Here is a 27381-nt window from a genome sequence, read left to right on the forward strand (position 1 = left end):
TGGATTTATATTTAGACATTCTCAAAGACAACTCTTTTGTTTTGCACTCTTGATATTTTAGAGTGTCACCCCTTCATTGCTCTGCACTTTTTTTCAGCATCGTTAATGATTTGTAGATTGTACACACAAAAAAATGTTTGTATTTTTGTGTATTTCCCATTTATTTCCAATGGTGGCCATTTTTGACCATGAAACAACACAAGTGTGACTCCCTTTTTTTATACGACCATTTAGCTTTTGAATCAAGTACACAAGTTTTTTTTTTTATTGTATTTATTTATATTTTGTGGTCACATCGTAATCGCGTTTCATACCATTCCGATGAAGTAGTGATTTTTAAAATTTCAAAACATTTTTTTCCAAAGGGTTAAAACAGTAACTCAGATAATTCATTGTAAATGTAAAATGAATATGTTACTTTGTTTGTAACTTGGGGAAAGTAATCAGATTACGTAACTCACGTTAATTGGAATGTGTTTTCCCCAACACTGTTTATTTGTGGATCTAAAAGTATTTCTAAATATGAAACAATTCTAACCCCATATGCTAGTATGGTAAAGACACGATACAACGCTTGCATTATAATCAATCAATTCTAACAGAAAATCACCTGGTAATATGCCACAACTTTCAGGTGAGAGACAAACCCCACATTCAATACGTTTACATGGACAATACTCTGATTAAGAATCTACCATGTAAACAGAGATTTTTGATGACCTTAATCCGGCTAAAGTCATAATCGAAGTAAACACTAATCGAATTAAGACGTGGAGTATTCCTGTTTTAGTCACATTATTGAAGTGCAGTACTAGTCAACATTTGACATGTGACCCTGGAGTCCTAAAACCAAAATGCATTCTATCTTAGGACAACTTTGAACTGTTTTGAGGCACTTCAAATGTTGACTACTGTAGACATGTACACACTATTACCGTTGTGTACTTTCGCTGCATTCTGTGATAGGATACACACACGGCAGTGGTCTAACATTTGATGGCAAACAAAATAATGGCTTCAACAACGCCGTCGTCTGTTTGCATGTATAAATAACAAATAATTAACATAATTATAACATGACAAATAATTAACTGCAATTGAAGCTTTCAGTAAATTAAAAATGAAACACCCAAATCTGTATATAGCATCATAATGAAGATGAACTATATGTTTATATGTGAAATTCTGGAGGGGACGTCAGATGGCGTCGCGTGGTGACGTAATAACGTGTGCCATTAATCGATCTATGAACTAACATGTAAAACGGAGGCATGAAAGGAAAATTCTAAAAGCAACTCACGTAAACACCTTAATCGTATTATTGTCTTATTCAGAATAAGGTAAATAATTAGATTACTGATGTCCATGTAAACGCAGTCATTATGTCACCTCATAGCTTAGCCTTGGTAAAGGCGCGAATGACACCTCATACAGTGCTGAGCTGAGCTGAGCTCCTCTGCGTTAGGTGGCGGAATGCGCTCGGATCGCTGCTCGCGCGATGTGGCGTGTAACAACGAAGAACAATCTTCCCCAGCTTTGGATCAAAGGTAGCACTAGCACCTTAGCAAACAACAGTAGGATAGTGTTTGGTCTCTATGGTGCTTTTCAAGACATTGTTAACCGCTGAAGGCTGGGTGACGCTAGGCGAGCGAAAATCGCAGGATCGAGGAGATCGCGGCGCACGTAGAGTTAGCGTCTTCTGTGAACGCGAGCTTCGGAGCTAACAGCTGCATTACCGAAAACGGGCAGCCTTCGAGGAATCACCGCTTTTATCGACCTTCATCGGTTTCGTTGCTAACTTGTCAGGAACAGCGTGGAGCAGTTGGCAAACAGTGGCTAGACCTCCACGGTGGCTAGTCTGTGAAATGCATGTGTAAGATGCTAGCCGAGCACGTCTGGCCTCAGAAACTCACGTCTTTATTGCTTCTCTAACTGTCTGGCGGGCTGTCACTCAGCGCATCGCATTTAATGCCAGTTACGCAACGGCGCAAAGTTGATCGGACAGCATGGGAAGTGTACATAAGAAGGCATCTTAGCTCTTAGACCTCGCTCAACGTCAAGATTTAGGGAAGATCGCACCTGTACGAACCTGTTGAAGACAAAAGAGGGAAGATCTGCGGGTGTCACGGTTAGCATCATGTCTGAGGACAGCAGCGTGGACAGATTCATTAAGGTAAGTCGGCTAACTAATCAACAAAAGCGACCGAGTTACGTCCATTAAATGTCACGTGTCTTTTCCTGCTGTCTGTGCATTATCCTGCTTGCCATAGGGCTACTAGAAAACAAAACAAAAGTAAATAGTACACGATTTTATCTGTATATCATCTTAAAGTGTCCACTAAGAAAAAAGTTAGTTTGAGTTAACAAAACAATCCCCCTAGTAATAAGACGACCACTGTGGTATTACAGAATATTACAGTATTTTTATGAATAATGAAGGCGTCCGAGGTCACGCGCAGTGGCGCCATTCGTGTTTGAATGAAACGAGAGCGTGACGTAAAATACATGAAAGGGGTTCTAATGATTCGAATTTGTAACACACAAAGAACGAGTGCAAATCAAGTAACGTTACAGCAGGATCAACAAAACAACCAATAACAACAAGAAACAGATACAGAGAAAAAGAAAAATATTATGCATTATAATAAGTTCTTTTTTTTTTTTTTTTTGAGTGTAGTCGCACTATTAATTACAGAGTAATGATAAATAACAAAAAATGCATGTTGCTTGAAATTATACATAATTTACTGTTGTTACTACAGTAAGTACACAGAACACATGTAACAAGTGTTACAGAAAACAAGCAAGTCCCTGTCTATATTACAAAAAAAAAAAAATACAAGATTATCATCCATTATGAACTGACAAACTGTTCCTTTATTCATAATAAACACCATGATCTTGTAATGGTTTTTCTCTATTTACACTCCGACTGATGCACGTGAGGACACACCTCTTCTTCTACACTTATTAGTCTAAATATTTGCCACCTTACCTTACATTTTACTCAACCATTTTAATCCATTATGGAGCATGCGTCTGGTTACTGTAAACAGTGAGTGCTCTTGAGGCAGGCGAAGAGAAGAATAAAATATAATAAGTATAATTTCTTCTATGATATCAGTTAGGTTATAGCCAACACCAGACTGAAAAGGAGCGTCTAAAAATAGGTGAGACGCTGATCCAGAACCACACAAAGGGCATTCTGGTTGAGTTTCCAAGAATTTAGATAACAACAAGCTACATAGTTTACTCTGTGGTTTGTTGAATTGCAGATCAATTAAATCAAAACATATATAATTATAACTTAAGGCAAGGCAGTACAGATCTCACCGTACATTCCCCAAGACAGTTGCTTTGAATTACAAGTTTCCTGAAATGTTATGTTTAAATATGCAAATAAGTCATTATCTTATTAAATGCACATTAATTTGCATACTTTTTCCAGGACAGAAATCTGAACACTTTGAACACACATTGGAGTTTTTTTTTTTTAATCACTCCATAAATCAGGCAATATTGTCAATAATCCCCCCAAAAAGAAAATCACCATGTTTTTTTTGTAACAGTGTTATATAAACGAGCGTGAATGCTAGGTTATTGAAATCTACAGACACAGATAGTGTAATAAAATAAACACTTAAATATGTATTTTGGATGTTTTAGTTACACTAGTCTGAAAGAAGACATGGAAGTAAAATTCACTGTATTGTCTTGTCCATTATTATTATTATTGTTTGTAAGGACCTTAATTTCCAGTGTGGTATTACCCTACTCAGAATTTTTTTTTTTTTACATTAAACATTTTTTCCTTAATTTGAACAAATGCATTATAAGCATTTAAAATAGCAACAGGACCTTTGAATGCTGAATTCAGTACAGCGGCAGTACATTTGACTAAACAGTAATTACATTTTTCACCTACATTTCAATTTAGTTGAAGTGTTGAGTCTGACATTTCCCGTTAAATACATGTTATTACTACTGCATTTTGTGCATCATAACTCTTTAAAAACTACTAGCCATGGATTCTGCTGTGACTCTATCTTTTAAATATGCATTTAAGCCTTTTCAGTTTTATGCGTCTCATGATGCACAATGCAGAAATCAACTATTTGAAAACAGAGGCAAAGTAAAAGTTTTTTAAGTCAGGTCACTCAGTGTGGATGAGTTTATCGAATGAACTGTTCCCAAACACTCAGTATGCTCTTGTTACAGGAGACGTCCATCCTGGAGGAGTATAATATTAATTGGACACAGAAGCTGGGAGCTGGGATCAGTGGTCCTGTGAGGTACAGTTTGAAGGGTATTTTGAATGGTAATTTCTGCATAAAAAAGGTTTGAAATAAAAATGACATTCAGCTGTAAACACTAAAAAACTTCTCGAGCAGAAGTAGTTATTTCCCACTTTATGAACGCATTTCTGTTTCAGGAAGTATTTCTGACTCGTTTCTGGAATACAAATCAGCTACAGTGGTGGGGAAAGAGTATCAAGGAATTATTTTGGATTAATCTTTTCAGCACATTCATTTCTCAATCACTTCTGCACTGCATTATATGTTTTGAAACTTCAGAGTGTTCATCATTAGACTAAGTATTTAAATATCATCTTACTAAGACACTACTGGGAAATATAGAGTGACAACTGATTTAAACTCAATGTTATAAACTTATAAAATCTAATTGATTTCCATTACAATCTATCGGAATTGCATTTTACTTTTTGGCCACATAAATATCAGCATCTTCACCAAATTGCATATTTTTGCTCCGTTTGGTCCATATTCTGACTTTTTACCATTATATACGAGCCAAAAAATCCTGATGGATCAAATATGATTCTCAACAAAAACACACAATGAACTTTTCAATAAACTGTTCCATTTAAAAACAGTAGATTTTCGGACTTTATTAGGTTTTACAGAGTTAAGACGTTAACTAATGTATTGCTGTTTTTTTGTTTATTTTTCCCCAGGGTTTGTGTAAAGAAGTCGACACAAGAACGGTTTGCCCTAAAGATCTTGATTGACAGACCCAAAGCCCGCAATGAGGTAGTGTGTGCCATGTGCACGCTTTGGTTTCTTTTATTTGAGGAACATCTATATTATTTGGCTCCGATATACTTCAGGTGCAATCGAAGGACGAACTCGTGTGACGTCATTTCAAACAAAATCAGTTCGTTTCGGGAGTTCGAAATAGCTTTCCAAAACCAAACTTTCCAAAAAAAACGTTCACTCCAGCTGGTGAACACCTTTGAACTACATTGGTCTGTGGAGATGATGTAATAGGTAGGCGTGGTGGTCTGGAGCTCCGCCCTCTTTGGTTTATTGTCACTTATCAATTACATAATATCCACGCTATCAGTTTCCACTTGTAGAAACTACGGCAGCACACGTGGACAAAAATGCTGCTGTACAAATAAAATGAAAATTAAATCAAAATTGTTGACTGCTGCATCAATTTTAGATTTGCTCAAAGTTGCTTATTTTTCCGCGTTTTTACAGCGTTGCACATTATAACACGCGAGTCTGTTGAGCTTATGAACGCAGTGGCCAATCAGAGTCGTTCAGATGAGTCATCGCTGAAACACCGGAGTTTTGTTGTTCAGTGTGCGTGAATTCTCTCATCATGAACAACATGATGCAGATGTACGTATGATGTAAGTAGGAGATTCATTTCTTCAAACAGTGTATAGACAGCTTTACTGATTTTGAGGAGTTTTTTGAGAGTGCTTAAACTCAAGCTAGACTGACGTCAGTCTTATTCTGTTCCTTGACAATGTAAATGTTCTTTGCTCGCTTTCTCTGTATAATTTATTTGCTGTTTGAATAACTTTGGAAGGTACAGGTATAAAAAAATAATTAATTCATTACATCCGTGAACATGATTCGGACATCTCTGAATGGTGAAAACTACATCTCCCATCATTCCACTCTCCTTCAGAGCATCTTCAAGCTTCGCCTTTTTGAAAATGCGACCCCTTGCAGCAAAAACTTACATATTTAAGACTGTACAGCTGTTTGGTTTAAAGAAATCTGTTGTATAAAGTGCTATATAAATAAAGTGACTTGACTGGAGTGCTGAATTACAGAGATTGTGCAAACATATCAACATCGTTATGATCAGATGCTTTCTTAACTGCTGTTTTCACACCACTGTCATTTCTGTTGTGTTTATTTTGTTAATAAGATGAAAGCACGTGGCACATATTTGCATACTCAGTCTACACCCCACCTCTGACAGTGCAGGGGTGTTTGAATGTGTGAAAACACAATATACCGTCGTTTTTAGCTTTTTCTGACTTCTTTTTGCCGTCGAGCAAAGGATGAACGAAAAAGAACTTCGCTCGAAGTATATCGGGGCCTTAATAAATTGAAATGTAGACTTTACGGAACATCTCCAAGTGCAGCTTTAAATTCTCTGCTGTGATTTATTTTAATTCACAGGTTAGGCTTCATATGATGTGTGCCTCTCACCCCAACATTGTGAAAATAATGGAGGTGTATGCCAACAGCGTACAGTTTCCTCATGAATCCAGTCCGAGGTAGTGGAGTTCAGCGGCATCCGTGCACACAACACAGCACTTCCTACACGCACAGTACAAAGAAAAGGTTTCTAATGCTCTCTAACTACCTCAAATGGAAGTAATCTGCTGTTTTCTGTGCTTCTCTCTGATAGGGCAAGGTTACTGAATGTCATGGAAATGATGGAAGGTGGCGAGTTGTTCCACAGAATCAGCCAGCACAAGCACTTTACAGAGAAGATGGCCAGTCAGGTCACTAAACAGGTACAGGCTTCACCATTAAAGGCCTTACTGTTGAGTAAGGCTCTGGTCTGGTGAAGTAATACACGTAATATTATTCTCGGTGATGGAATTGACTGCTCTTTTCCTACAGCTTATTTGGGTAACGTAGCAGCTCATTTGATGGTGAAAGATTACTATTAGCAGCCAACAAGAAATCTTTAATGTGAAAGTGGCTTCAGTCCGAGTCTTCACCAAAGTCTGATTGGTCTAGGGCTGGGTGATAAACTATCATATCGAAACCAAAAAAACACCAAACGTTTACTTTGAGGAAATACTACTGAAACTGAAAGACCTTCGCAACAACCCATCAAAATAAAAGTATGGTTTAACTTGAAGAAATTATGACAGAAATGCATTGCTATTGTATACATAAATGTAATTCTAAAAGTTGTTATGAATAGTTACTTTATAGTTTTATTTTATTAATAGTCACAGTAGCAATAGTTATTTTGGTGACAAGTTATTTTTTAATATAAAAAATGCAGTTTGTTGTAAATTAATTTTTAAAAGATTCATTAATTTTTTAATTAATTTCATTATACACCATTTTTGATGATCAGTTTGTAAAAAAAAAAAAAAAAAAAATGAATTTATGGAAAAATAACATGGATTTCATGGGACTCAAAATTAAAAGGAGAGACTCTGTGGAGTTTAATTGTGAACAAAGTAGGAGTACTCTAATGAGTTATGATAACATTGATTCTCAAGGTCTGACAAACGACAAACAAATGTGGAAAGCATCTCCTTCCCCATAAGTGGTAATGTTAAATGCATATCGCGATAAATATCAGTATCATATGATGTGGAGAAAAATACTGCGATAATATTTTATTCCTATCAATGTCCAAAACATGGAGAGAATGACCTTATTAAATCTATGGATGGATAAATATTTGAAGTGCTGGGAAAAATGGGTTGTGTTTAGGACTTAATGACATATTTATTGACTACTGTATGACTTGACATATATTTCCATCAATATAACTTAAATAGGGATGGATAGATGACCTAACGATTGTTCCATCAAGTTTTGTTGTTATTGTATGTTTTCTTTTTTTAAATAAAGGTAAGAAAAGTACAGTAGTTAACAAAATAGCAAACGTATGCTGATGAGTTCATCTCGGTTAACAAATAATTTTTCATTTTAAAATGAATGATCACATAATAGAGTACACATGCAATTCTTGACACATATGACTAATTTCACAAAAGACCCTTTAAATAACTCTTGTTAATATTCATTTACGTAATTATTAATGGTGTCTATTGTTTTAGTAGATGTATTAAAATTATAATTGGTTGAAATGTAACATCATAAACATCAAAACTTGTGTATATATGTATTTATATCAAGTAGTTTGACTAAATTTCCGTCATTTTTACAGATAAGCCTTGCATTACAACACTGTCACTCATTAAATATCGCACATCGAGACCTGAAACCAGAGAACCTGCTCTTCAAGGACAATTCACTGGTGAGATCTGAGACCCGAATAATACTTTATTGCATGAATTCATTTGATTTCATTGACTGCAGTGCAAATAAGGTGTTAGATCAGGGTCTTGGTCAGTTGTGGTGCTGATCTCCCACGCACAGGGCAAAAGTGACATTACAGTTGAAATGCTGCTTTTTTAAAAATACAAATGATATGGATTAAATGCATACGATTTAATATGAAGTGTAACACATTATTAATATTATTATTATTGCTGTTTACAGTAATGATGCATCATACGAGCTTGTATTGTCTTGGTCATAAACAAATACATTTTTCCCACAATGCATGTATTGTTTAAAAAAATCCTTATCACTTAAATTATTTAGAATCTTTCTGATTTAAGCAAATGTTATTTCAATAATCAGAAAGGACATTTTGCCATTTTTAGATTCTGAATCACGTTTCTTGTGTCTAACTGCCTCATCAGGATGCTCCTGTAAAACTGTGTGATTTTGGTTTTGCCAAGATTGACCAAGGAGATTTAATGACCCCGCAGTTCACTCCATACTATGCAGCACCGCAGGTAAAACCTCAGTGGCTCTTTATAGATGATTGCTCCTAATTCTGACTTTCAAAGGGGTCACATCATCAAAAATCACATTTCCTTGATCCTTTATCCACATTTCCTTTTCTTGCAACAAAACTTTGAATCAGTTTATTGATAGTCTTGAACTGAGTAGTGCAAGGAAAAGCCAACAAGTGTCCATGGTCCTGATGTTTCATGGATTATTGTAATTCTGGGAAATAATGATAAAATGATTATGATAATGCTAAAAAAGTTAGCATGTCCAAACCTTTGAGTGGTAGTGTGGTATGGCCCCTTTAAAACATTAGTTGGCCATTTTTACAGTTTTTTTTCCCTCTTTGGATTATGATCTTACAGCCACACATGATATCTCTGATCAGTCTGAAACTGTATTTGAACTAACTTTCTTCAATAGGTGCTGGAGGCACAAAGACGCCACCAGAAAGAAAAGTCTGGCGTTATACCTACCTCACCCACACCTTACACGTACAACAAGGTAAACTTTACGTTACTCCGTTTTTTTGAACCCTTTGAAAATATTTGGATTTCAGCGTTCATTACTCAAACATTTTGGTGTCTATGCATGACAGTGAGTTTATTTTTCCCTTCAATCTGTGCAATAATTACTACTTTTGGACGGACAAAATATGTACACATTTTCAACAATTATTTTTTTTTTTTTCTTGAATGATTTTTATTTTGTAAAGCCGATACACTCTTTCTTGCTTGCTTTTCTCTTCCGCTCTTAGAGCTGTGATCTGTGGTCCTTGGGGGTGATCGTCTATGTAATGCTCTGCGGATATCCTCCGTTTTACTCCAAACACCACAGCCGCACCATCCCTAAAGACATGCGCAAAAAAATCATGACTGGCAGCTTTGACTTCCCAGAGGAGGAGTGGAGTCAAATATCTGAAATGGCTAAGGACATTGTCCGCAAGTGAGTGTCTTTCCATCTACTTTTTCATTTGATCAAAACATGCTTTCCTCCTTATTCAGGGCCAAGCTCAGAACGTGTGTTCACATGTATTGATTCTGTTACTGGAGTCTCGAGTCTGTGGCAGCCTCCTCTAGATTTATATGGTAAAAAGTTGTGAAATTTGGCACTAGTTTAAAATCTGTTGCATATTTTGATGTCAGTTCCTCAAATACTCTGGTGCCACTATGAGTTTAGGATTGTACATTTATGCATTTAGCAGACACTGCTTTTATCTGAAGCAACTAAGATTGGTGACTATTAACTAAAGTTAGTTTAACTTTAAAAAAAGATTAATAATGAAGCAACTATGTATAAATAGTTAAACTTTTACCCAGTTTTAGTGGTGTAAACCACTGCTTTTGTCTCTCACGTAAACATAAGTCACATCTGACATATTTTGTTGCATCAACTACTTAAAGTGAAGCCGGAGGAGAGACTAAACATAGAGGAAGTTTTAGCCCATCCTTGGCTCAACTGCACTGAGGCGCTGGACAATGTGCTTCCCTCTGCTCAAATGATGATGGACAAGGTGAGCTCCAACCAATCTGACAATGTTTAATGCACTCGTTGCAGACACAGTCCCCCTGGAGCAACATTTTCATTGATTTCTAACGCTATCTTCAGTACATTTCAAATGTGGGAGGGAAAATGTATCGTTTAGTTGAACTTTAGGATCTTAACTTTAGCTTTGATTTAAGTTGAAGCTACACTATGAAACATTGGGCAAGCATCTACAACTCTGAAAGACAAAGAAGAAACATCATATACCGGGTAAACAAAAAATGCCCACCATTGTCTTGTAAAATTGTATTGTTTTTGCGGCCGCTTCCTTGTGTGTAATGACAGTCAGAGAAACAAGCTCTCTGACTTCTATTTGAATTTCCGCATTGCTTTGACATTTATCTTCTTCGACTACTTTGTGAAAGCAATGACCCATTTGTGATGTTGCCACCCAGTGGATGTTACTGCAAAAAAATGCCAGACACATTCACAGATGATGCATTCAGACGCACAGATGTCTGTGTATCCAGAAAAAAGTTCGACTGCACACAGACTCTCGATGACAAAACGCATGCACTGTGCATGAGATGCATTATCAGTCACCAACACTAAATCACTAGATTAGCCATTGTTTGGCGGCGTTATAGTAGCTCAGCAACATTTGCATCCATATGTCTTTTATATAAAGCATTTGTTTGCATTGCACAAGACACAAACTGTCACTCATTGGTGATATAGTGTGCACATTTGATTCTGTTGCAATGGACGCCAGGTTATAGGTATTTCTGCGTCACGTAAATACTGCTAAAATAGTACTGAAATCCATTCCAGTAAAGCCTGTGATTGCTCAGGAAATTTGCTGTGCCTATTCAGAATTTTGTGGAAGCTTTGATATTTGCTTGATAGTGTGTTGTTGTGTGTGTGTGTGTGTGTGTGTGTGTGCGTGCAGATACCCGAGCTGAATGCTGTGAAGGGAGTGGAATTGTGTAGTTTGTGTGCATGTTACTGGTATTTCTGAAACATTTGAGCTTGTTGTGCCAGGATTTCATATTTATTAATATAGTGCTTTATACAGAGTAGCTTCATGGACCTAAAGAGGAAAATACCAGTGTTAATAAAATGCACCCCACTGTACAGCAAGTGTTCAAATTTGATCTCAGAAATCAATTCTGAATTTTGTTCGGGAACAGATTAAGACATGTGGTTACAAAGAAGCACAGTGCATCAGAGAACTGATTGCTGCATCTCCTTACACATGTGCATAATAAAAATATAAGTTATGTGTTGTTATATTGTTCGTCCAGGCAGTTGTGGCTGGAATCCAACAGGCCCATGCTGAGCAACTGGCCAACATGAGGATACAGGACCTCAATCTCAGTCTAAAGCCGCTCAACTCCGTCAACAACCCCATTCTGAGAAAGAGAAAGCTACTTGGGTCAGCCTCCCCTCTTTGCTGTGTCCCTGTTCGGTTAATTGGCATGATTCAGAATGCACTTACAGATCTGTGTTTGATTTCTGCCTCATGCAGCACCAAACCCAGCGATGAACTTTTCATGAATGATCCAGAGAACGAGGCGGAGGACACCAACGTGGCTCTGGAAAAACTTCGGGATGTAATCGCACAGTGCATCTTACCACAGGCTGGTATGTATGGACATACATTGGAGGTTTGTGGTGTTTATAATCCTCAGGTTATTCTTTCCAGAAGACTGAGACAGAAGGTGCATACATATACATCAACATACACTGGGTTTTTTGAACACTGCTGTATATAACTCAGCGTAATGAACTACTGTAGTACGTAGAATATCTCTTTGTTGTTTTTACAGGTGACAATGAGGATGAGAAGCTAAAATGAAGTAATGCATGAAGCGTGGCGATTCAATCGCGATTGCAAACTTCTCAGAGATGGATTGCAAGGGTTAAGTTGGGATGGTATGTGTTTGCAGGTTATTTGCTTTATTTACTACAGACTGAAATTAAACACCTGAATCTATGAATTTAGGTGAGAGGTCATATCAACAGCTTTCAAAAAAAAAAAAGGATTCATTCAATTGGATTTTTAATAACTGATAACCTCAAATGGTATCCTAATGTTATGTTGGTTATAAACAGTCATGAGCAACCCCTCAAAGAAGTGTCCAGAATAGGTATTTTTTGTGTCATGTGCTCTTTGACCTTTTAATGACAGGATGGATGTAAAATTAAGACTAGAATTGCGTTTGCTGAGGAAATAGTAGTTAAACAGATCCAGGTAAGAGCTCGTAGGGTTTGGTTCTGTGTCAGTGAGACGCAGCATCAGTGCTTTAGTTCAGAATCTCCAGTGCATTCATTTCTTTCATCTATTATAGTGCATAAGATGCTGAATTGGTTACAAAGTGAACAAAGGATGAAAACAGGACAAATGCCTAACCAATACTTGGCCTGTAAGGAAATTAAGTAGCTGAAAGATTGGTTAAGTCAGGATCAAATGCTTTTCAAATTAAATGTGACATTGTAGAGGTGTTGTTTCACACTAACACTGGAAAAAGACTAGCAGTAAGTATTAAAAACCAGTAATGTGAGCCCTCCTTGACTAATTAAAGCATAATTTCGATAATAAAGTAAAAATATCAACTTATCATTTTCTTTCTTCACAGAAGATCTTTTTCTGACAAGTAGATCGCTTAAAGCTGGCTGAAATCGTCAAACAGGCCATAGAAGAAAAGAACCCTTTTTACAGGACTCCCAATAGCAACTGAGTGACATTTTAATCCCTTTTGTACTGTTCATTATAATTGTCATTAGGCATATGATTGCAAAACATGTTTTTTATTAATTGCAGACCTTTTTCCATGGTCATGCTGTAGTCTGTTGTAAATCTCTAGCTGAAACCCAAGTTGTTGTTGGTATGATTTGTTTTTTACAACTACAGACTGCAGTAAAGAAATGTGTTTTAAAGAAATTGCAGCGTTTTCATTTCTGAAATCAAACTAAATTTTGTGGGAAAATATCTGTATCACCACAATCACCACATGATATATTCAAGAAAAAAAAAAAAAAAAAAAAAAAAAAAACTCCTGCATAAACAAACTGCCAGACACTGCCGAACACTACTGGATCAAAAAACAAAAAGTAGCCCATGTCCATGTTACATATACTGCTGGTATTTTGAAAGGTTGTGGGCCAATTTTTCTGCTGAGCTTGACACAAAACTACCGCTTCTGCCACGGCCATTCCATTCCCCTTCATGATTCATAATTCATTTATTTAATAATTTTCATGTTTTTAAATCTGTTTTGGCCAAAACATACATCTGGGAAAATATATAACTAGAACCAAATTATTATAGGTTTACACTATCAAATATTTTTTGTAATATAGAGCAGTTGTTTGGACATTTTTATTTCAAAAGACATTTAAATTATTTGCTATAGACCTATAAACTGGACAAAAAAGAAGAAAAAAGAACATGCGCACAGTACTAGATGTGGGTGTTATTACTGTATGAATATCTTATTTTGTGATATCAGTACTTTTATTCAATGATAACAATAGATTATATCACAATAGTTATTTTATTTTATCTTTGTTATTAAAATATGACAAAAAGACGCAAATAACAAACACTAGGACAAATTACAATATAATAAAGATACAATTGAAAATATAGCTGCAAGCAGCAATTATAAGGGCCAAGCGCTACAGAAGCAAGCATCAGACCAACTCCAGAAATGAGTAATTGATGCCATTTTAGAATGATTTTAGTCAAAATGGCTGAAAAATCATAAATACAACCACTAGTAATATGATTTAATGGGCTATCACTTTTGACCAGTAGGTGGCACTGTTTGTCAAATCGATGTAGTGTGTTCTGTGTGAGGTGACAATGGAACATACAAAGTTTGGTGTCAATGTGTCTAAGTTTTGCAGAGATATAGCCTCAGAATCATTATAGCATCATTGCTAAGGACTACATAACACAACCCTCTCCACTTACAAAGGGGATTAGGTAAATTTAAGCAGAAAAATCTGTGCCTGGAGGCCAGGGACCTCCAAGTTATAAAACCTGGTGAAGGGTGGAATGGGGACGACCAGTCGGCGGCCGCACAGATATCACAGATAGAAATCCCGCTGGACCAAGCCCAGGAGGGGTCCATTCCTCCGGTGGAGTGGGCCTCACTCCTATAGGACACTGTAAGTCCACTGAGGCATAAAAGCCAGGGCAATAAAATCCACTATCCAGTTTGATAACTCTGCTTCGTAACCGGAAGCCCCTTAGAGCAGCCTCCTAAGCACACAAAGAGCTGCTCTGAGTAGTGAAACAGGCCAGAGTGCTTGCTTAACATTAACTCTAAGAGTTAATCAGGAACTGCTCATCTTCTAATTTTCCAAGAGCTAGAAGGGTAATTACTTGTGCTCTGAACAGACTGGAGAGCACTTTAGGCACACAGCCGTGTCTTGGTTTGAGGACGTCTCTACAGTTGTTAGGCCAAAACTCAAGACATGAAACACTGACTGAAAGTGTTTGCAGGTCACCCACTCACTTGACCGATGCTAAAGCCAAAAGGAGGGCAGTCTTAAGCAACGGGCCGCAAGTCAGCCGACTGGATCGGCTCGAAGGGAGGGCCCCTGGGAGCCCTAAGTTTCTACAGATATGTCTGAGGTCGGCAGTGTATCAGGTCAAGGCGGATCCAATCTCTGAGCTCCCCTCAGAAATTTAATGACAAGATGGTTTCTGCCAACTGACTGTCCAGCCACGAGAGCCTGATTCTCCATGATGGCTGCCACATACACGTTGAGCATGGAAGGGTGCGCCCCTTATCCAGCGCTCTTGCAGAAAGGTTATTCACGTAGGACACAATCACAAGAGGACGGGTCCTCATTCCCTGCTGCACACGGTCAAAAAAAATACTGACCATTTAAGGGTGTGTAGAGGCGTCTTGTAGATGGGGCTCTAGCCTCCAACATGGTATTAATCACACTCGAGGAGAGCTGATAAAGATTCTCACCAAGGGACAAAACTTGAAGGTTCCACAACTTGGGCCAGGGATGCCAATCATGCCCCTCGCTTGAGAGAGGAGGCCTGTCCTCACTGGTATCGGCCAGAGGCTGCTGCAATAGCAGCTGAATCAACTCAGGGAACCATGTTTGATTCCTCTAGAGTGGGGCCATCAGGAGGACCAATCATCTGACTTCCCTGACCCGTCTGTTGACCTGAAGCAGGGCAATTGGGGGGCGAAGTCATACAAGAGAGTGCTGGGCCAATCATGAGCCAGGGCTCTCATTGCTTTGAGAAGTAAACTGGGCCAGTAAAAATTGTCTTCTGAGGCAAAGAAGTCCACCTTCTGCCCTCCCCGAATGAGACAGACCATATCATCTGAACCATTTGGGGATGTAGTCTTCCATTTCTCCTTGCGCTACATTGCCCCGTGGGACAGCATGGTCCGTACCAGGACATGGTGCCCCTTTAAGGCCAGCAGGAAGATATTTTAGGTTTAGAACAAAACCGCCATCATCTCAAGGTAGGTAGTTGATGCCTCATACAGAGTTCTCCAGATTCTCCAAAGTTGGAGGCATTCGGTGCATCGTCGTGACCACCTTCCTTCTGGAGATCAGGCACAAGAATCCCCAACAGGGTGCCTTATTGAAACAGGCAAAAGTGTTTCCCAAGGGTCCACAGCTCTGATGCAGGTGGTGGGTTACTATGAAATGAAAATGGTCCAGGACGCCAAGCATGGGACTTGACACAGGCTTTTGAGCCAATATTGGAGGTGTTGGCATGTGAAGCCAGATCCAGAAGATTCCACAGAGGAGGCGGCTGACATGAAGCCAAGCATCCTCTGGAAAACCCTGTGGGGACGTGTAGTCCCGAGTCCTGAATAACGTCATTGAATTATCATCTTTCATCTTTCAAATCCACCCAATAAAAAAAACGGTTTCCGAAGGCAGGCAGTATTTGCATGTGGATCTGCTTCAAAAGTCAGCATCTTGAACGGGTGTTTCATAAGCGTGTTGGTTCAGATGCTGGGCCACCATATTTCTGGTGAACGGGGAAAAGTAGCGACTGTAAAAGCCTGACCAAATCCGCCAGGCAGATGGCATGCAGAGGTGTGCAGCAACCGCCTCTTCCCGAGGGGGGAGTTTGCTATACCCTCTTGCTCCAGCGCCATCAACAGAGGTGAAGACAGCAGTATTAGAGGAGTGGACACACTTTGAGTAGGGGCGCACCACACCTTGGTAAGTTCATTGTAAACTTACTCATTTTGTAGGTTGAAGTTTCGAGGTATCTTTTGACGAATGACAAACGGTTTTATCACGGGACAACTAAGTTCCAAAAAAAGTGATTGGTATGGAGTGTGTACACAAACCCAACCCAACCAATACACCAGCCACATGGTCGGAGAAACATCATCCTCATCTGCCTGATGAGAGGCCTGTCAGGCGTGGTGAGATTAAAGGAGGGAGAGAGGAGAAAAGAAGCCAGCAGAACTTCTGGAGAAGGACCAATCTTGACTTTCTTCAACCCGGAGCTGCTAAATACGATCTGGCTCAGGCTGAGAAGAGTGTGGCGAAACTGGGATCATTTTCCTTGGGGATTCACTGATGGTACAACCGTATCGTGACCAGTGTTGGGGGTGGTAATGCATTACATAATCAGATTACATTTTTCAAGTAACAAGTAAAGTAACGCATTATTTTTTTTTACTAGAAACTATCTGTTACCTTTTCAAAGAAGTAACGCAAGTTACTTTGTTTTACCATCTATGGACTGACAGCTCTCCTGTCCCCATGTTGAGAGAAATCAGGACTAAGTGCAGAGGTGTTACTGTGTAAAAATGTTTTAAAAATTAAATAAAACAATTGTATTTTTAATATTGAATCTGATTTTATTGAACCATGTCTTTGCTGCTGACCTTCGATTATCCAATTCAACCATACTAATAATATATAGTAAAAAGATAAGCATAATTGCATAATTGCTGAAGAGTGTTGAACTTTTTCTCCTGCGTCCTATTCTTCATGCAATCAGAATGGCAGCGCAGCTGAAAGGTTTGTTTGACCTGGCCCCTCTACTGCTACAGACGTGAATTTACATTTCCTTCAGCCTGAGGCTCATTCACTTCATTGTTGATGTGAAAGGGCTTTTGCATTTGCCAAAAATATAACTTTTTTATATTAAAAACAAACAAGCAAGCCCAGCCCAGTTAAGAAAAAAATAAAGCAAAGGTAACATAACACATTACATTCCACAAAAAGTAACTAAATAGCACAATTTGTTATTTTTTAAGGACTAATGTGATATTGTACTGCATTACTTTTAATTAATTAATTTAATAACTGATGAGGAATTTTATAAGAAAATTCATAGGGACATTTGTAAGACAATTATAAGACATTTTGTAAGAAAATGTGAATCTGTATGTATATTTATAATGCTCTGTTCCCTTAAGTTTCATAGTACAAACAGTAGCCACCCTTGAGGCACCTGCAAAAGTCATTTCTGTCTATTCTGTACCAGCTGTGGCCTGAGATCTCCCTGTCATGAACTCAGGCCAAACATCTACTGTCATCTGCCATCTCTCATACTTCAAAAGGAATGCAGTTAATTAACAGATCTGAGATATATCTGGCTCTCCGCTATCAGCACCTTGTTGCTGATTCTTACAACATTTTCAGTGTGACACCCTGTACAAACATGTCAAAATCATGTCATTAAAAAAGATGATTTTAAAAAAGGCTGAAAGTTCTAACTGGGAATGATTCCTATAACAGATCTCCAGCTGCAACCAGTAATGCATGGCATGATTGTGATTGGGTTAGAAGCCTGTTTTTGCTCATTTCAGACAGACTGTCAAGTCTGATAGTGGTGGGGATTTTCAGAGACTTTCTGCAGGTTACATGCAGTTACACCATAGATGATGACAAGTCTTTATGAGTGAGTCACTGCATCATTCAATCAAAAGATTTCTAGGAACAATACAATCACAATAATAAGAATAAAAACCCAACACTACAGTGTTCCAAATCTGTGTGGTTTCCTTCCAAGGTCACGGTTACTGCAAATAGTTTAGTTTGTGCTGCTGGCCATGTTGGAGATATTCAAGGATGTCATTATTTAATGCTCTCTAAACTTTTGTTGTTGTTTTTTTAGCTGAAAGTGAAAGCAATATCAAATCATGGTTTGTAACAATTTTTAAGTACATCTTTTTTTGTATCCACCATCTGTTAGCCTTTTGTGATTGCCGTCTTATGAAGGAGTAACTATGTTCATCAATCACATTTCTGATGGTATCTTTTTGTCTTTTCAAGTAAAGATACCTGTACATCCAAAAACAAATTAACCTGTAAAACAAAACATAATTTGCATTTTGTCTTGTGCTATTGGCAGTTTTTTAAAAATGTTTACAAACCACTTGCAAATTACTCTTTCTCTTTTTTTTTATTTTCTAAAAGCCCTTTTAGCAGTGTTTCACACCTTAATGTCATTTAGCTCCTCCCTTTGAGCCGTACTAAATGCTGTCAATGCATGAGTGACCCTCCACTGCAGTGAAGAAGAGGCATGGACCGCTCCAAAACAACCACTTTCCCATAGGATTGAACAATGTTTTAGGAAGAATGTTTTCCTTCAAATAAGACTCAAGGTTTCTGAAAGAGGTAAGTTAATATTGCTTATTATTGCATATATACAAATTTTTCTTCAAAATTAAGGCAATACCACAAAGAGAGTGAAGTGTTTAAGAAATTGTAGACTTTTCTGTATGTAATTAATACTTTGACTGTTCAATGTGGCTGATGCACTTCAAAAATGTTACACTTTATTTTAAAGTGCCATTACAGTGTAATTACACATATAAGTACTGAGTAATATTAATAAATTACATGCACTTATAGGATTAGGGATTGGTTTAGGGTTAGTTGCTTGTATAATTTACTGTTATTAGAATAAAATAAATAATGTCTTAAGATCTGTTAAGATCTAAATATATCTAAAATTGTATGTCTTTCAGTCTCTTTCTTTCTATCTTTCTTAGAAAATCCATGAAAAAGATAAATTTACTTGAAATATTAAGATATTAAGACTCGTTTTGATAAAATTTATGCTTGATGCAAATGTATTTTGATGAGGCAGATTTTTTGTTACGTGTTTAAAGTATAAACTAGTTAAAACAAATGAAAAACTTTTTTTCTCTAGATATCTTTATAACAGGATTTCTGCAGTGTAACAGGTAAATAATAGTTAATAATATTTTTGATTACTCGTCATTATGATATGGGGGTGTAAAAAGACCTTGATATTGATATTGCAAGAGTTATCATTTCAGTGCTTGCCGTTCAGTGCATTGCATGTTAACTATAAAAACCATGTGGCAAAAAGCTGTGAGATGTGTAACTGTGATATGTTTTAAAAACTCTACAAATAATGAAGACATATTTATTAAGAACATTGATTCTGTTTGTGTATTTCCAGGTTATTACTAGACACATGCAAGTCTAATGGCAGAAAGCAACAGGACCACTGAGGTTGCAGAACTTATCTTGTGCAATAATGAAGCAAATATTTATGATTGCAATCAATCAGATCCCATGGGATCTCAAAGCCCAATCCCACTGACAGACGCCTGGCTGGTGCCAGTGTTTTTCATCCTTATAATGTTTGTAGGTTTGGTGGGTAACTCATTGGTCATCTTTGTAGTCGTCAAAAACCAGCAGATGAAAACTGTTACAAACTTCTACATAGGTATCAAAGATTCTTTGGTTCTCAGAAGAATATCACATTTACTTACTTGACATTGTTTTAGTGAACATTTTTTGTTTTCTCTTCAGTTAATCTTGCCAGCACAGATATACTTTTCCTGGTTTGCTGTGTTCCTTTCACTGCCACTTTATACACTCTTCCTAGCTGGATATTTGGGGACTTCATGTGTCGCCTGATCAATTACCTGCAACAGGTGAGAGCATTTTTACACTGTAAAATGTTTCTATGAGAGAGTATTCCAGCATGACTGAGCCCCAGTGAACTGAACAAGGTCCATAAAGACATGGTTAAATGAGTTTTGTGCGGAAGAACTTCACCGACCCGCACAGAGTCCTGACTTTAACCCAAACCCCAACACCTTCGGGATGAACTGGAAGAGAGACTGTGAACCAGACCTTCTCGTCCAACATCAGTTCAACTTCACAAATGCTCTACTTTCTACAAATTTGTTGTAGAAGCCGTTTATAGATGCAAAGGGGGGACCAAGTCCATATTAATGTCTATGTCAGTAAAGTCCCTGTTGGTGTAATGGCCAGGTGTCCCAATACATTCGTCCATATAATAGTTCTGTAAAAGCACTACAAATGCATCTAAACAGCTATTGGCTACCTACACTCTGCTGGATGTGGTTATGTAGTTTTGTCTTTTAAGCAGTGTCTTTGAATGCATTCCCAGGTAACTGCACAAGCAACCTGCATCACTTTGTCTGCAATGAGTGTTGATCGTTTACGTGACTGTCTACCCTCTCCAGTCCCTCCGTCATCGAACACCACAGATGGCTCTGTCTGTATGCACCACTATATGGATATGTATGAAAACCTTTCAATCAGTTTAAGTAGAATCATAATGTCAATGCTTTTGACAGCTATTCATCTTGTCATTGTTATACACTTTTTAAAATAAAGGTTCCAATAGCGGGTCTTTCAGTGCCATAGGAAAGCCATTTTTGGTTCCCCAAAATAACTATTCTGTGAGCAGTTCTTAAAAGAAGCGTGAAGAACATTTGAATAATATAAAGAACCCTTTTCCACCTTTTGTGGAATGGAAAGGTTCCATAAATGTTAAATGTCACTGAAGCAAGATTCCAATAAAGAACCTTTATTTTTAAGACTGTATGCAACTTTGCATTTAGCTTTATCTTTGCTGCTAAAGTGACTAGCAGTAATGACGGGAATAATATTACTGTAATATACTGGCTTCACAATTATTTTTATACCGCACCCATTTGGGTTATTTTGGTTTGGATTGTTTTTATATTCCAACTTTTTATTTGAAGTGAGAAAATAAATGATTTTGTGATCTTTTGACACAGGTTCTTTGCTGCTTTCAGTGCCGATAGCGTTGTATCAGCACACAGAGTCTTCGTTCTGGTTCGGTCCACAGACGTACTGCACCGAGGCCTTTCCATCTCTCATTCAGAAGAGGGCTTACATTCTTTACTCCTTCTTGGCTGTTTACCTGCTGCCTCTGATCACCATCTGCATGTGTTACACCTTCATGCTGAAACGCATGGCTCAAGCCACGGTGGAACCTGTAAATGGCTGTAACCAGGTAAAGGTGTCACTGCTTTATGGAGGCCAACCTTTCAATGTAAATACATTATCAGTTAAACATGCATAGAGTTTTATAATACCATCTCAAATTAGGCTGTACTTAGAATTAAACTTTGTGTAAGCACAGATTAAACTGTGGTACCTTTCTGAATGATTGCGGTAAAAATATATGTCAGCCACTCTTAATGTTGTGAACTTTCAGAAGTGTATTTAAAGCACAGGTGCCACCCAACAGCAAGCATAACTTTGACTTCAATTATTATTGGATGAAACACTGAAAAACTTTTTTTAAAATGACAACATGAACTTGTCTGTCAGTGTCCTCTTTGCTCCATGTTGTATTTGTCACTGCGTGAGAACACCATGGCTTGTCAGACGTAGCAACAGTAACTAAGGGGGGCGGGTCTTTGCGAAGGGGTCTATTAAAAGGTTCCATGGATGTTAAAGGTTCTTCATGGAACCATCGATGCTAATAAAGAATACTGATGAATGGCAAAGCCAACAGTTTGTGGAGGGATGAAATATTTTGATCAGTAATAATAATTAGCTAAATAATTACTTAAGTTATATTAAACTACTCTAGAATACTGAAAACTAGTGATTCTAAACTGGTGGGTCGTGACTAAAGAAGTGGTTATTTCTAGTAGTGTTGTGCAGCTGGAAAAAAAAAATGGAGCAATGCAAAATAAAAAGCTAACATGTGTAATTATGATCGCATGCGCATTCGACTTTGAGCTTGAGCATTTCAAGCAGTATATGACACAACTGCAGTGCACTTATAACAAACAGAATGTTCTTGTGCCTCGATGTGGACGTTAATAGTTATCATTATAGTAAGTTTTATCATTCTTGGTGTGAATGGATCTTAAAGCTGGTAAACACACTGTTGTTAATGCTTTTACAAAATTATCAGTTTACTTTTACAGCCATGTTAATGGTGTAGCACATTGTTATGAACAATGAACAGTAAACCCTCTTTGTTTTCTAGCTGCAGACGCCAGCAGAGCGGGTTGAAGCAGTGCGGACCAGAGTATCCAGAATGGTGGTTGTGATGGTGCTGCTGTTTCTGCTCTGCTGGGGTCCGATCCAGATACTGATTCTCTTACAGTTCTGTTCTGAAGACGTGACACAGCTATACACTCTACAAACTGAAGATCTGGGCTCACTGCATGTCCTATTCCAATTCCTCCATAAACCCCGTCATCTACGCCTTCATGGGAGCCAACTTCAGAAAGGCCTTCAGAAGTGTGTTCCCTTTGATCTTCAAAAGGAGCGCAAGAACAGCCCAGCCTCTCCCCACCTATAACAGAGAGATGAACTTTCTTTCATCCGGACCCTAAAGGGTTTTTTGGACTGGTTATGCATAAATATTAAATACACCTAGCTGAACATTAAAGTGTTTTTTGACCCACTTAAGTAGGACTTAACTACATCTTTATATGTAATTTCATAAAAACGTCTACGTTTATGAAACAAGGTAAAGTGTTCTCAGTGATAAGCTTTTTATGGTAAACTATTTCAATGTAATTTCTATGAAAATTATGTCATGTATTTAAATATATCTGTAATTACAATATTTGTATTGATGAAGTTTTGATTTAGTATATTTTTAAAATATTTAAAAAGAACTTTAGAAACACTATAGAACACTTTAAGAACACACTACAGTTAAAAATATAATCATGTACTTTACATATGATATAGTATGTTTACTAAAGTCAACACATCAAGATAAGTGTACTTTGAAAGCACAACAAACATTATTACAACATAATGATTTAATGTTCTTTAAAACTTTTAATTTGACATCATTACAAAGTCCACATTCAATACAATTAAGCACATTTGTACATTATGAATGCACTGATAAAGAGCGACGTATCAATATCAAATACATTTTACAGTTAAAAAGCTCTGTGTGCAGGACAGACAGATCTCTTATGTTGCCTTAAATGCATAAGTCTTTTCAAAAAACCCAACGCAAGACCAAGGTTTTTATTGATTAGGTGATTATATTATTATATTATTCACACAATAGCAAAATAATTCATGATTTATTGATTCTCCATAATTCCATAATTCCTGTTTTTCATCTTCTAAAATATCCTATGGTTTATACATTCAGAAAGTCTTCCAGTTTTGTGGACATTCACACACAAAAAAATCTAGTCACTAGTCAGGGGGCGAGTATTACTAAATTGAGAGGCTACACCACATTTGACGACTGGATTTACAGAAATCATTTCAATTTTAAGAAGTGCTTTATAATAAGCACATTAATTTTTATTTGAATTATGATTCAGTATGTTATTTTACCATGTTTTACTTTGTCTTTGAAAGACTTTTGTTCTTCAGACACATTAAAATGCAAAAATCTACACCATTTCTTATTTACATGTAATGCAGGGACTGACAGACCTCTTTCACCTAATATATTTAGCCTACTTGAAGCATCCCTGAGATTTGATTTAATAAGTTAATAATTAAGCAACACGTTTGCATGCTCACGTTTCTCACTGGCCAATAGTCACATAATGTTCAAACAAATAAAATATTATATATTGTTTTGTAAGTGTTTTATTTTGATTGTTGTTCTATTAAATTGTTCATTTGTTTATTTATTTTACATTTTCATGATTAAATTAATTATTAGCTTTTCAGAAAACTCCAAAAACCAGAAACCTTGATGTAATGTAATATTTAATGCTCTCCATGTTGTTAATAACAACAAATGGAATATTTTTTCATTCTCTTTCTATTTTTATATGTGAGAGAGAAACAGGGGGCTTGATTCCACTTTAGGAAATGAAATTTTAACCTTGATATCTTTATGTTTCCTGTCATTTCATTCATATCTGAATGAGCATTCCTGTATTATATTTGATGTCTTTGACTTGATACATTATTTTTCTTGATAATAAAGTGTTTGTGATACAATAAAACACCACAAGATGGCAGAAGATTTCTTGGTAGGACACATTTACAGTAGATTTAAATCCTGTGGCCTCAACTATGCTTAAAAATAAAGGAATAGTTCACCCAAAAAATTTAAATTAGCTGAAAATTTACTCACCCTCATGCTATCCAAGATACAGATGAGTTTTTCACAGGAGAAAACATGATATGGAAGTTAAAACCTTGATAATGGACACATTTATTATTATTATTATTTTTATTTTTTTTTACAAAACACGCCGCTTTTCACTTCTCAAAACATTAACTGATGGACTGGAGTGATGTGTATTGTGGATTAATGTGATGTTTTTATCCGCTGTTTGGATTCTCATTCTGACGGCACCCATTCACTGCAGAGCATCCATTGTTGAGCATGTGATGTGATGATACATTTTTTTTCCAAATCTGAAGAAGAAACAAACTCATCTTCATTTTGGATGGCCTGAGGGTGAGGATATTTTCAGCTAATTTTCATTTTTGGGTGAACTATTCAAAACTAGTGACATTTATTTTAAAAATAAATTGTACACTTTATAAGCAAAACAACTGACAATTTTTTTTAAATTTTAAAAACATTAGAAATATTCAGTATTTGTTTAAAATGAAGATGAACAATATTGTTGATGAACACTATATGGTTGTCTAATATTACTGTAACAAGTTCATAATTAATGTGATTCCCAACACCTTTGGTTTTTCTTCTAGGACATCTGAAGTTGAGAATGTCTTGGTTATGTACGTAACCCTCATTCCCTGATGGAGGGAAGAGAGATGTTATGTTGAAAGAGATATGGGGTCTCACTTGGGAGGCCACTCATCTCTGAGTTTTAAGAGAAAACGCCAATGAAAATTGGCTAATGGATTCTGCACTCTGAGCCACTCCCCGTGCCTACGGTGTATAGAAGGCGACAGCGTGCATCCACTTATTAGGTTTTAGCGAATAGTTCAAGGTTGTGGCATGGGGACAAAACATCTCTGTTCCCTTCATCAGGGACTGAGGGTTACGTACGTAACCAAGACGTTCCCTATCTGTCGGTCACTATGAGTTATGTCGAATAACATATGGGGTCCATGGGAAACACCACAACCTGAACACCCCATCACAACCCTGTGGCACTGCAATTGTTGACAAGCCGTGGCATGCCACAAAAGCTACGCTAAGGTCGTAACCTTCCCAAAGCCCCAGCGCAAATTCACTGACCTTGGTACCGAAGGGGAACAAAAAAGTTTTTTGGAAGGGATTTTAACCTTCACTGAAAGATTGCTTCAAATCTTTCCTATTTGTTCTTTCAGCCTGGTAGAACGATGGGAAAGTGAGCCTTAAGGGAAGAGGTCGCTACGGAGACCACATCCTACCCGTAGGGAGGTGACCCAGGGGGCAGTACTACATATGGAATGGGTCTCTGAGGCAGGTCCTACCTTAGAGTAGGGATGGAACATCTGCCAGAAGAGACTGACAGAGCGGGTCTGTCAAGGGAAGACACGAGTTTACCAAGAGGTAAACCTTACCGTGGAAGAATACACATATGGGATTACCCGTAGGGAATCAAACCATATGGACATCTAGCCCAGAACAAGGGCTGACCGGAACTCCAGGAGTGCTAACACCAGTACTGGGCCTGGCGTCAGACTGCTCCGCCAAGGGGGATGCTCGACCAGGGTTCGCCAACCGGGGAACTCTGCTGGGAGAAGAAAGGCGCTCGCATCCCCGTGTGAGGGGGAATGGCGCAGCAAGCATGACACAGAGCAAGTCCTGCCCGCCACTTACCTGTTACCCAACAAACAGGAAGAAACTGGCTCTACACGAAGGTTGTAAAACCCATGCGCCAGCGCCCAGGAGGAGGCAACACTCTGAGTGGAGTGGGCTCTCACCCCCAGGGGGCACAGCTCGCCTTGGGATTGGTACTCCAAGGCGATGGCATCCACTATCCAGTGGCCCAACCTCTTCCTGGAGACAGCCTTCCCTTTCTGCTGACCTCCAAAGCAGACAAGGAGCTGCTTAGAGCTTCTGAAGCTCTGGGTGCGGTCCACGTATATGTGTAGCGCTCTTACGGGACACAGCAACGCCAAGGCTGGATCTGCCTCCCCTCCTCCAACACCTGGTCTCGGAAGGAAGTGGTGGGAACCTTGGGCACAACATTAGAGTAGGCCTGCCCAAACACATGGCACTCTTCACTTCCCGAAAATGCTTGGAGGTCCCCGACCCTCTTGATGGAAGTGAGCACGATCAGGAGCAGTGTCTTAAGAGACAGGAACTTCAGCTCAACTGAATCAAGTGGCTCAAAGGGACCCCTCTGGAGTCCAGCCAGGACAACAGAGAGACCCCAGGAGGGTATTAGGGGTGTCCTAGAAGGATTCAACCTTCTGGCACCCCTCAGGAACGGGACACCGGCTGTCCACTGCATCGTGAAGTGCTGCAATAGCAGCAACATACACTTCCAAGGTGGAGGATGACAGCCCACGCTCCAACCTTTCTTGCAGGAAAGAAAGCACGACTCTGACTGAGCATCTCCCGGGGTCTTCTCAGCTAGAAGAACACCAATTCGTGAACAGACTTCACTTCAAACCATAGGCCTGCCTCTTAGAGGGAGCTCTAGCCTGAGTGATAGTGTCGACCACCTCTGGCGGTAGGTCACTAAGGTCTGCCGCGTCCTGTCCAGAAGCCACACATGGAGGTTCCAGAGATCTGGATGCAGGTGCCATGGTCATACACCCACAATAGACGCATGACTCATCCACGAGTGCCGCTTCAGTTTTTGTTGGCCAATATAATGACATTCAGGTATTTTAGTTTGGCTTATGTGTTCAAATACTTTTGGACCAAAAT

At 38.2% G+C, this 27381-nt stretch overlaps 1 protein-coding gene and 1 pseudogene across 1 annotated transcript; both read left to right on the forward strand.

The window, feature by feature from the left end:
* The first annotated feature begins 1452 nt into the window (after nt 1–1452).
* On the forward strand, nt 1453–12300 carry LOC122143949 (annotated as a pseudogene).
* A 5218-nt stretch (nt 12301–17518) lies between these two features.
* Nucleotides 17519–22939, forward strand: kiss1rb (KISS1 receptor b). The gene is given in 9 exon segments (XM_042754561.1): nt 17519–18944; nt 19483–19516; nt 19759–20028; nt 20115–20239; nt 20722–20771; nt 20773–20855; nt 21359–21597; nt 22588–22724; nt 22726–22939. Coding segments are annotated over 7 exon segments (1092 nt in total). The 5' UTR covers nt 17519–18944; nt 19483–19516; nt 19759–19784.
* Nucleotides 22940–27381: the final 4442 nt, after the last annotated feature.

This window comes from Cyprinus carpio, unplaced genomic scaffold (genome assembly GCF_018340385.1).
Source record: "Cyprinus carpio isolate SPL01 unplaced genomic scaffold, ASM1834038v1 S000006541, whole genome shotgun sequence".
NCBI lineage: Eukaryota > Metazoa > Chordata > Actinopteri > Cypriniformes > Cyprinidae > Cyprinus > Cyprinus carpio.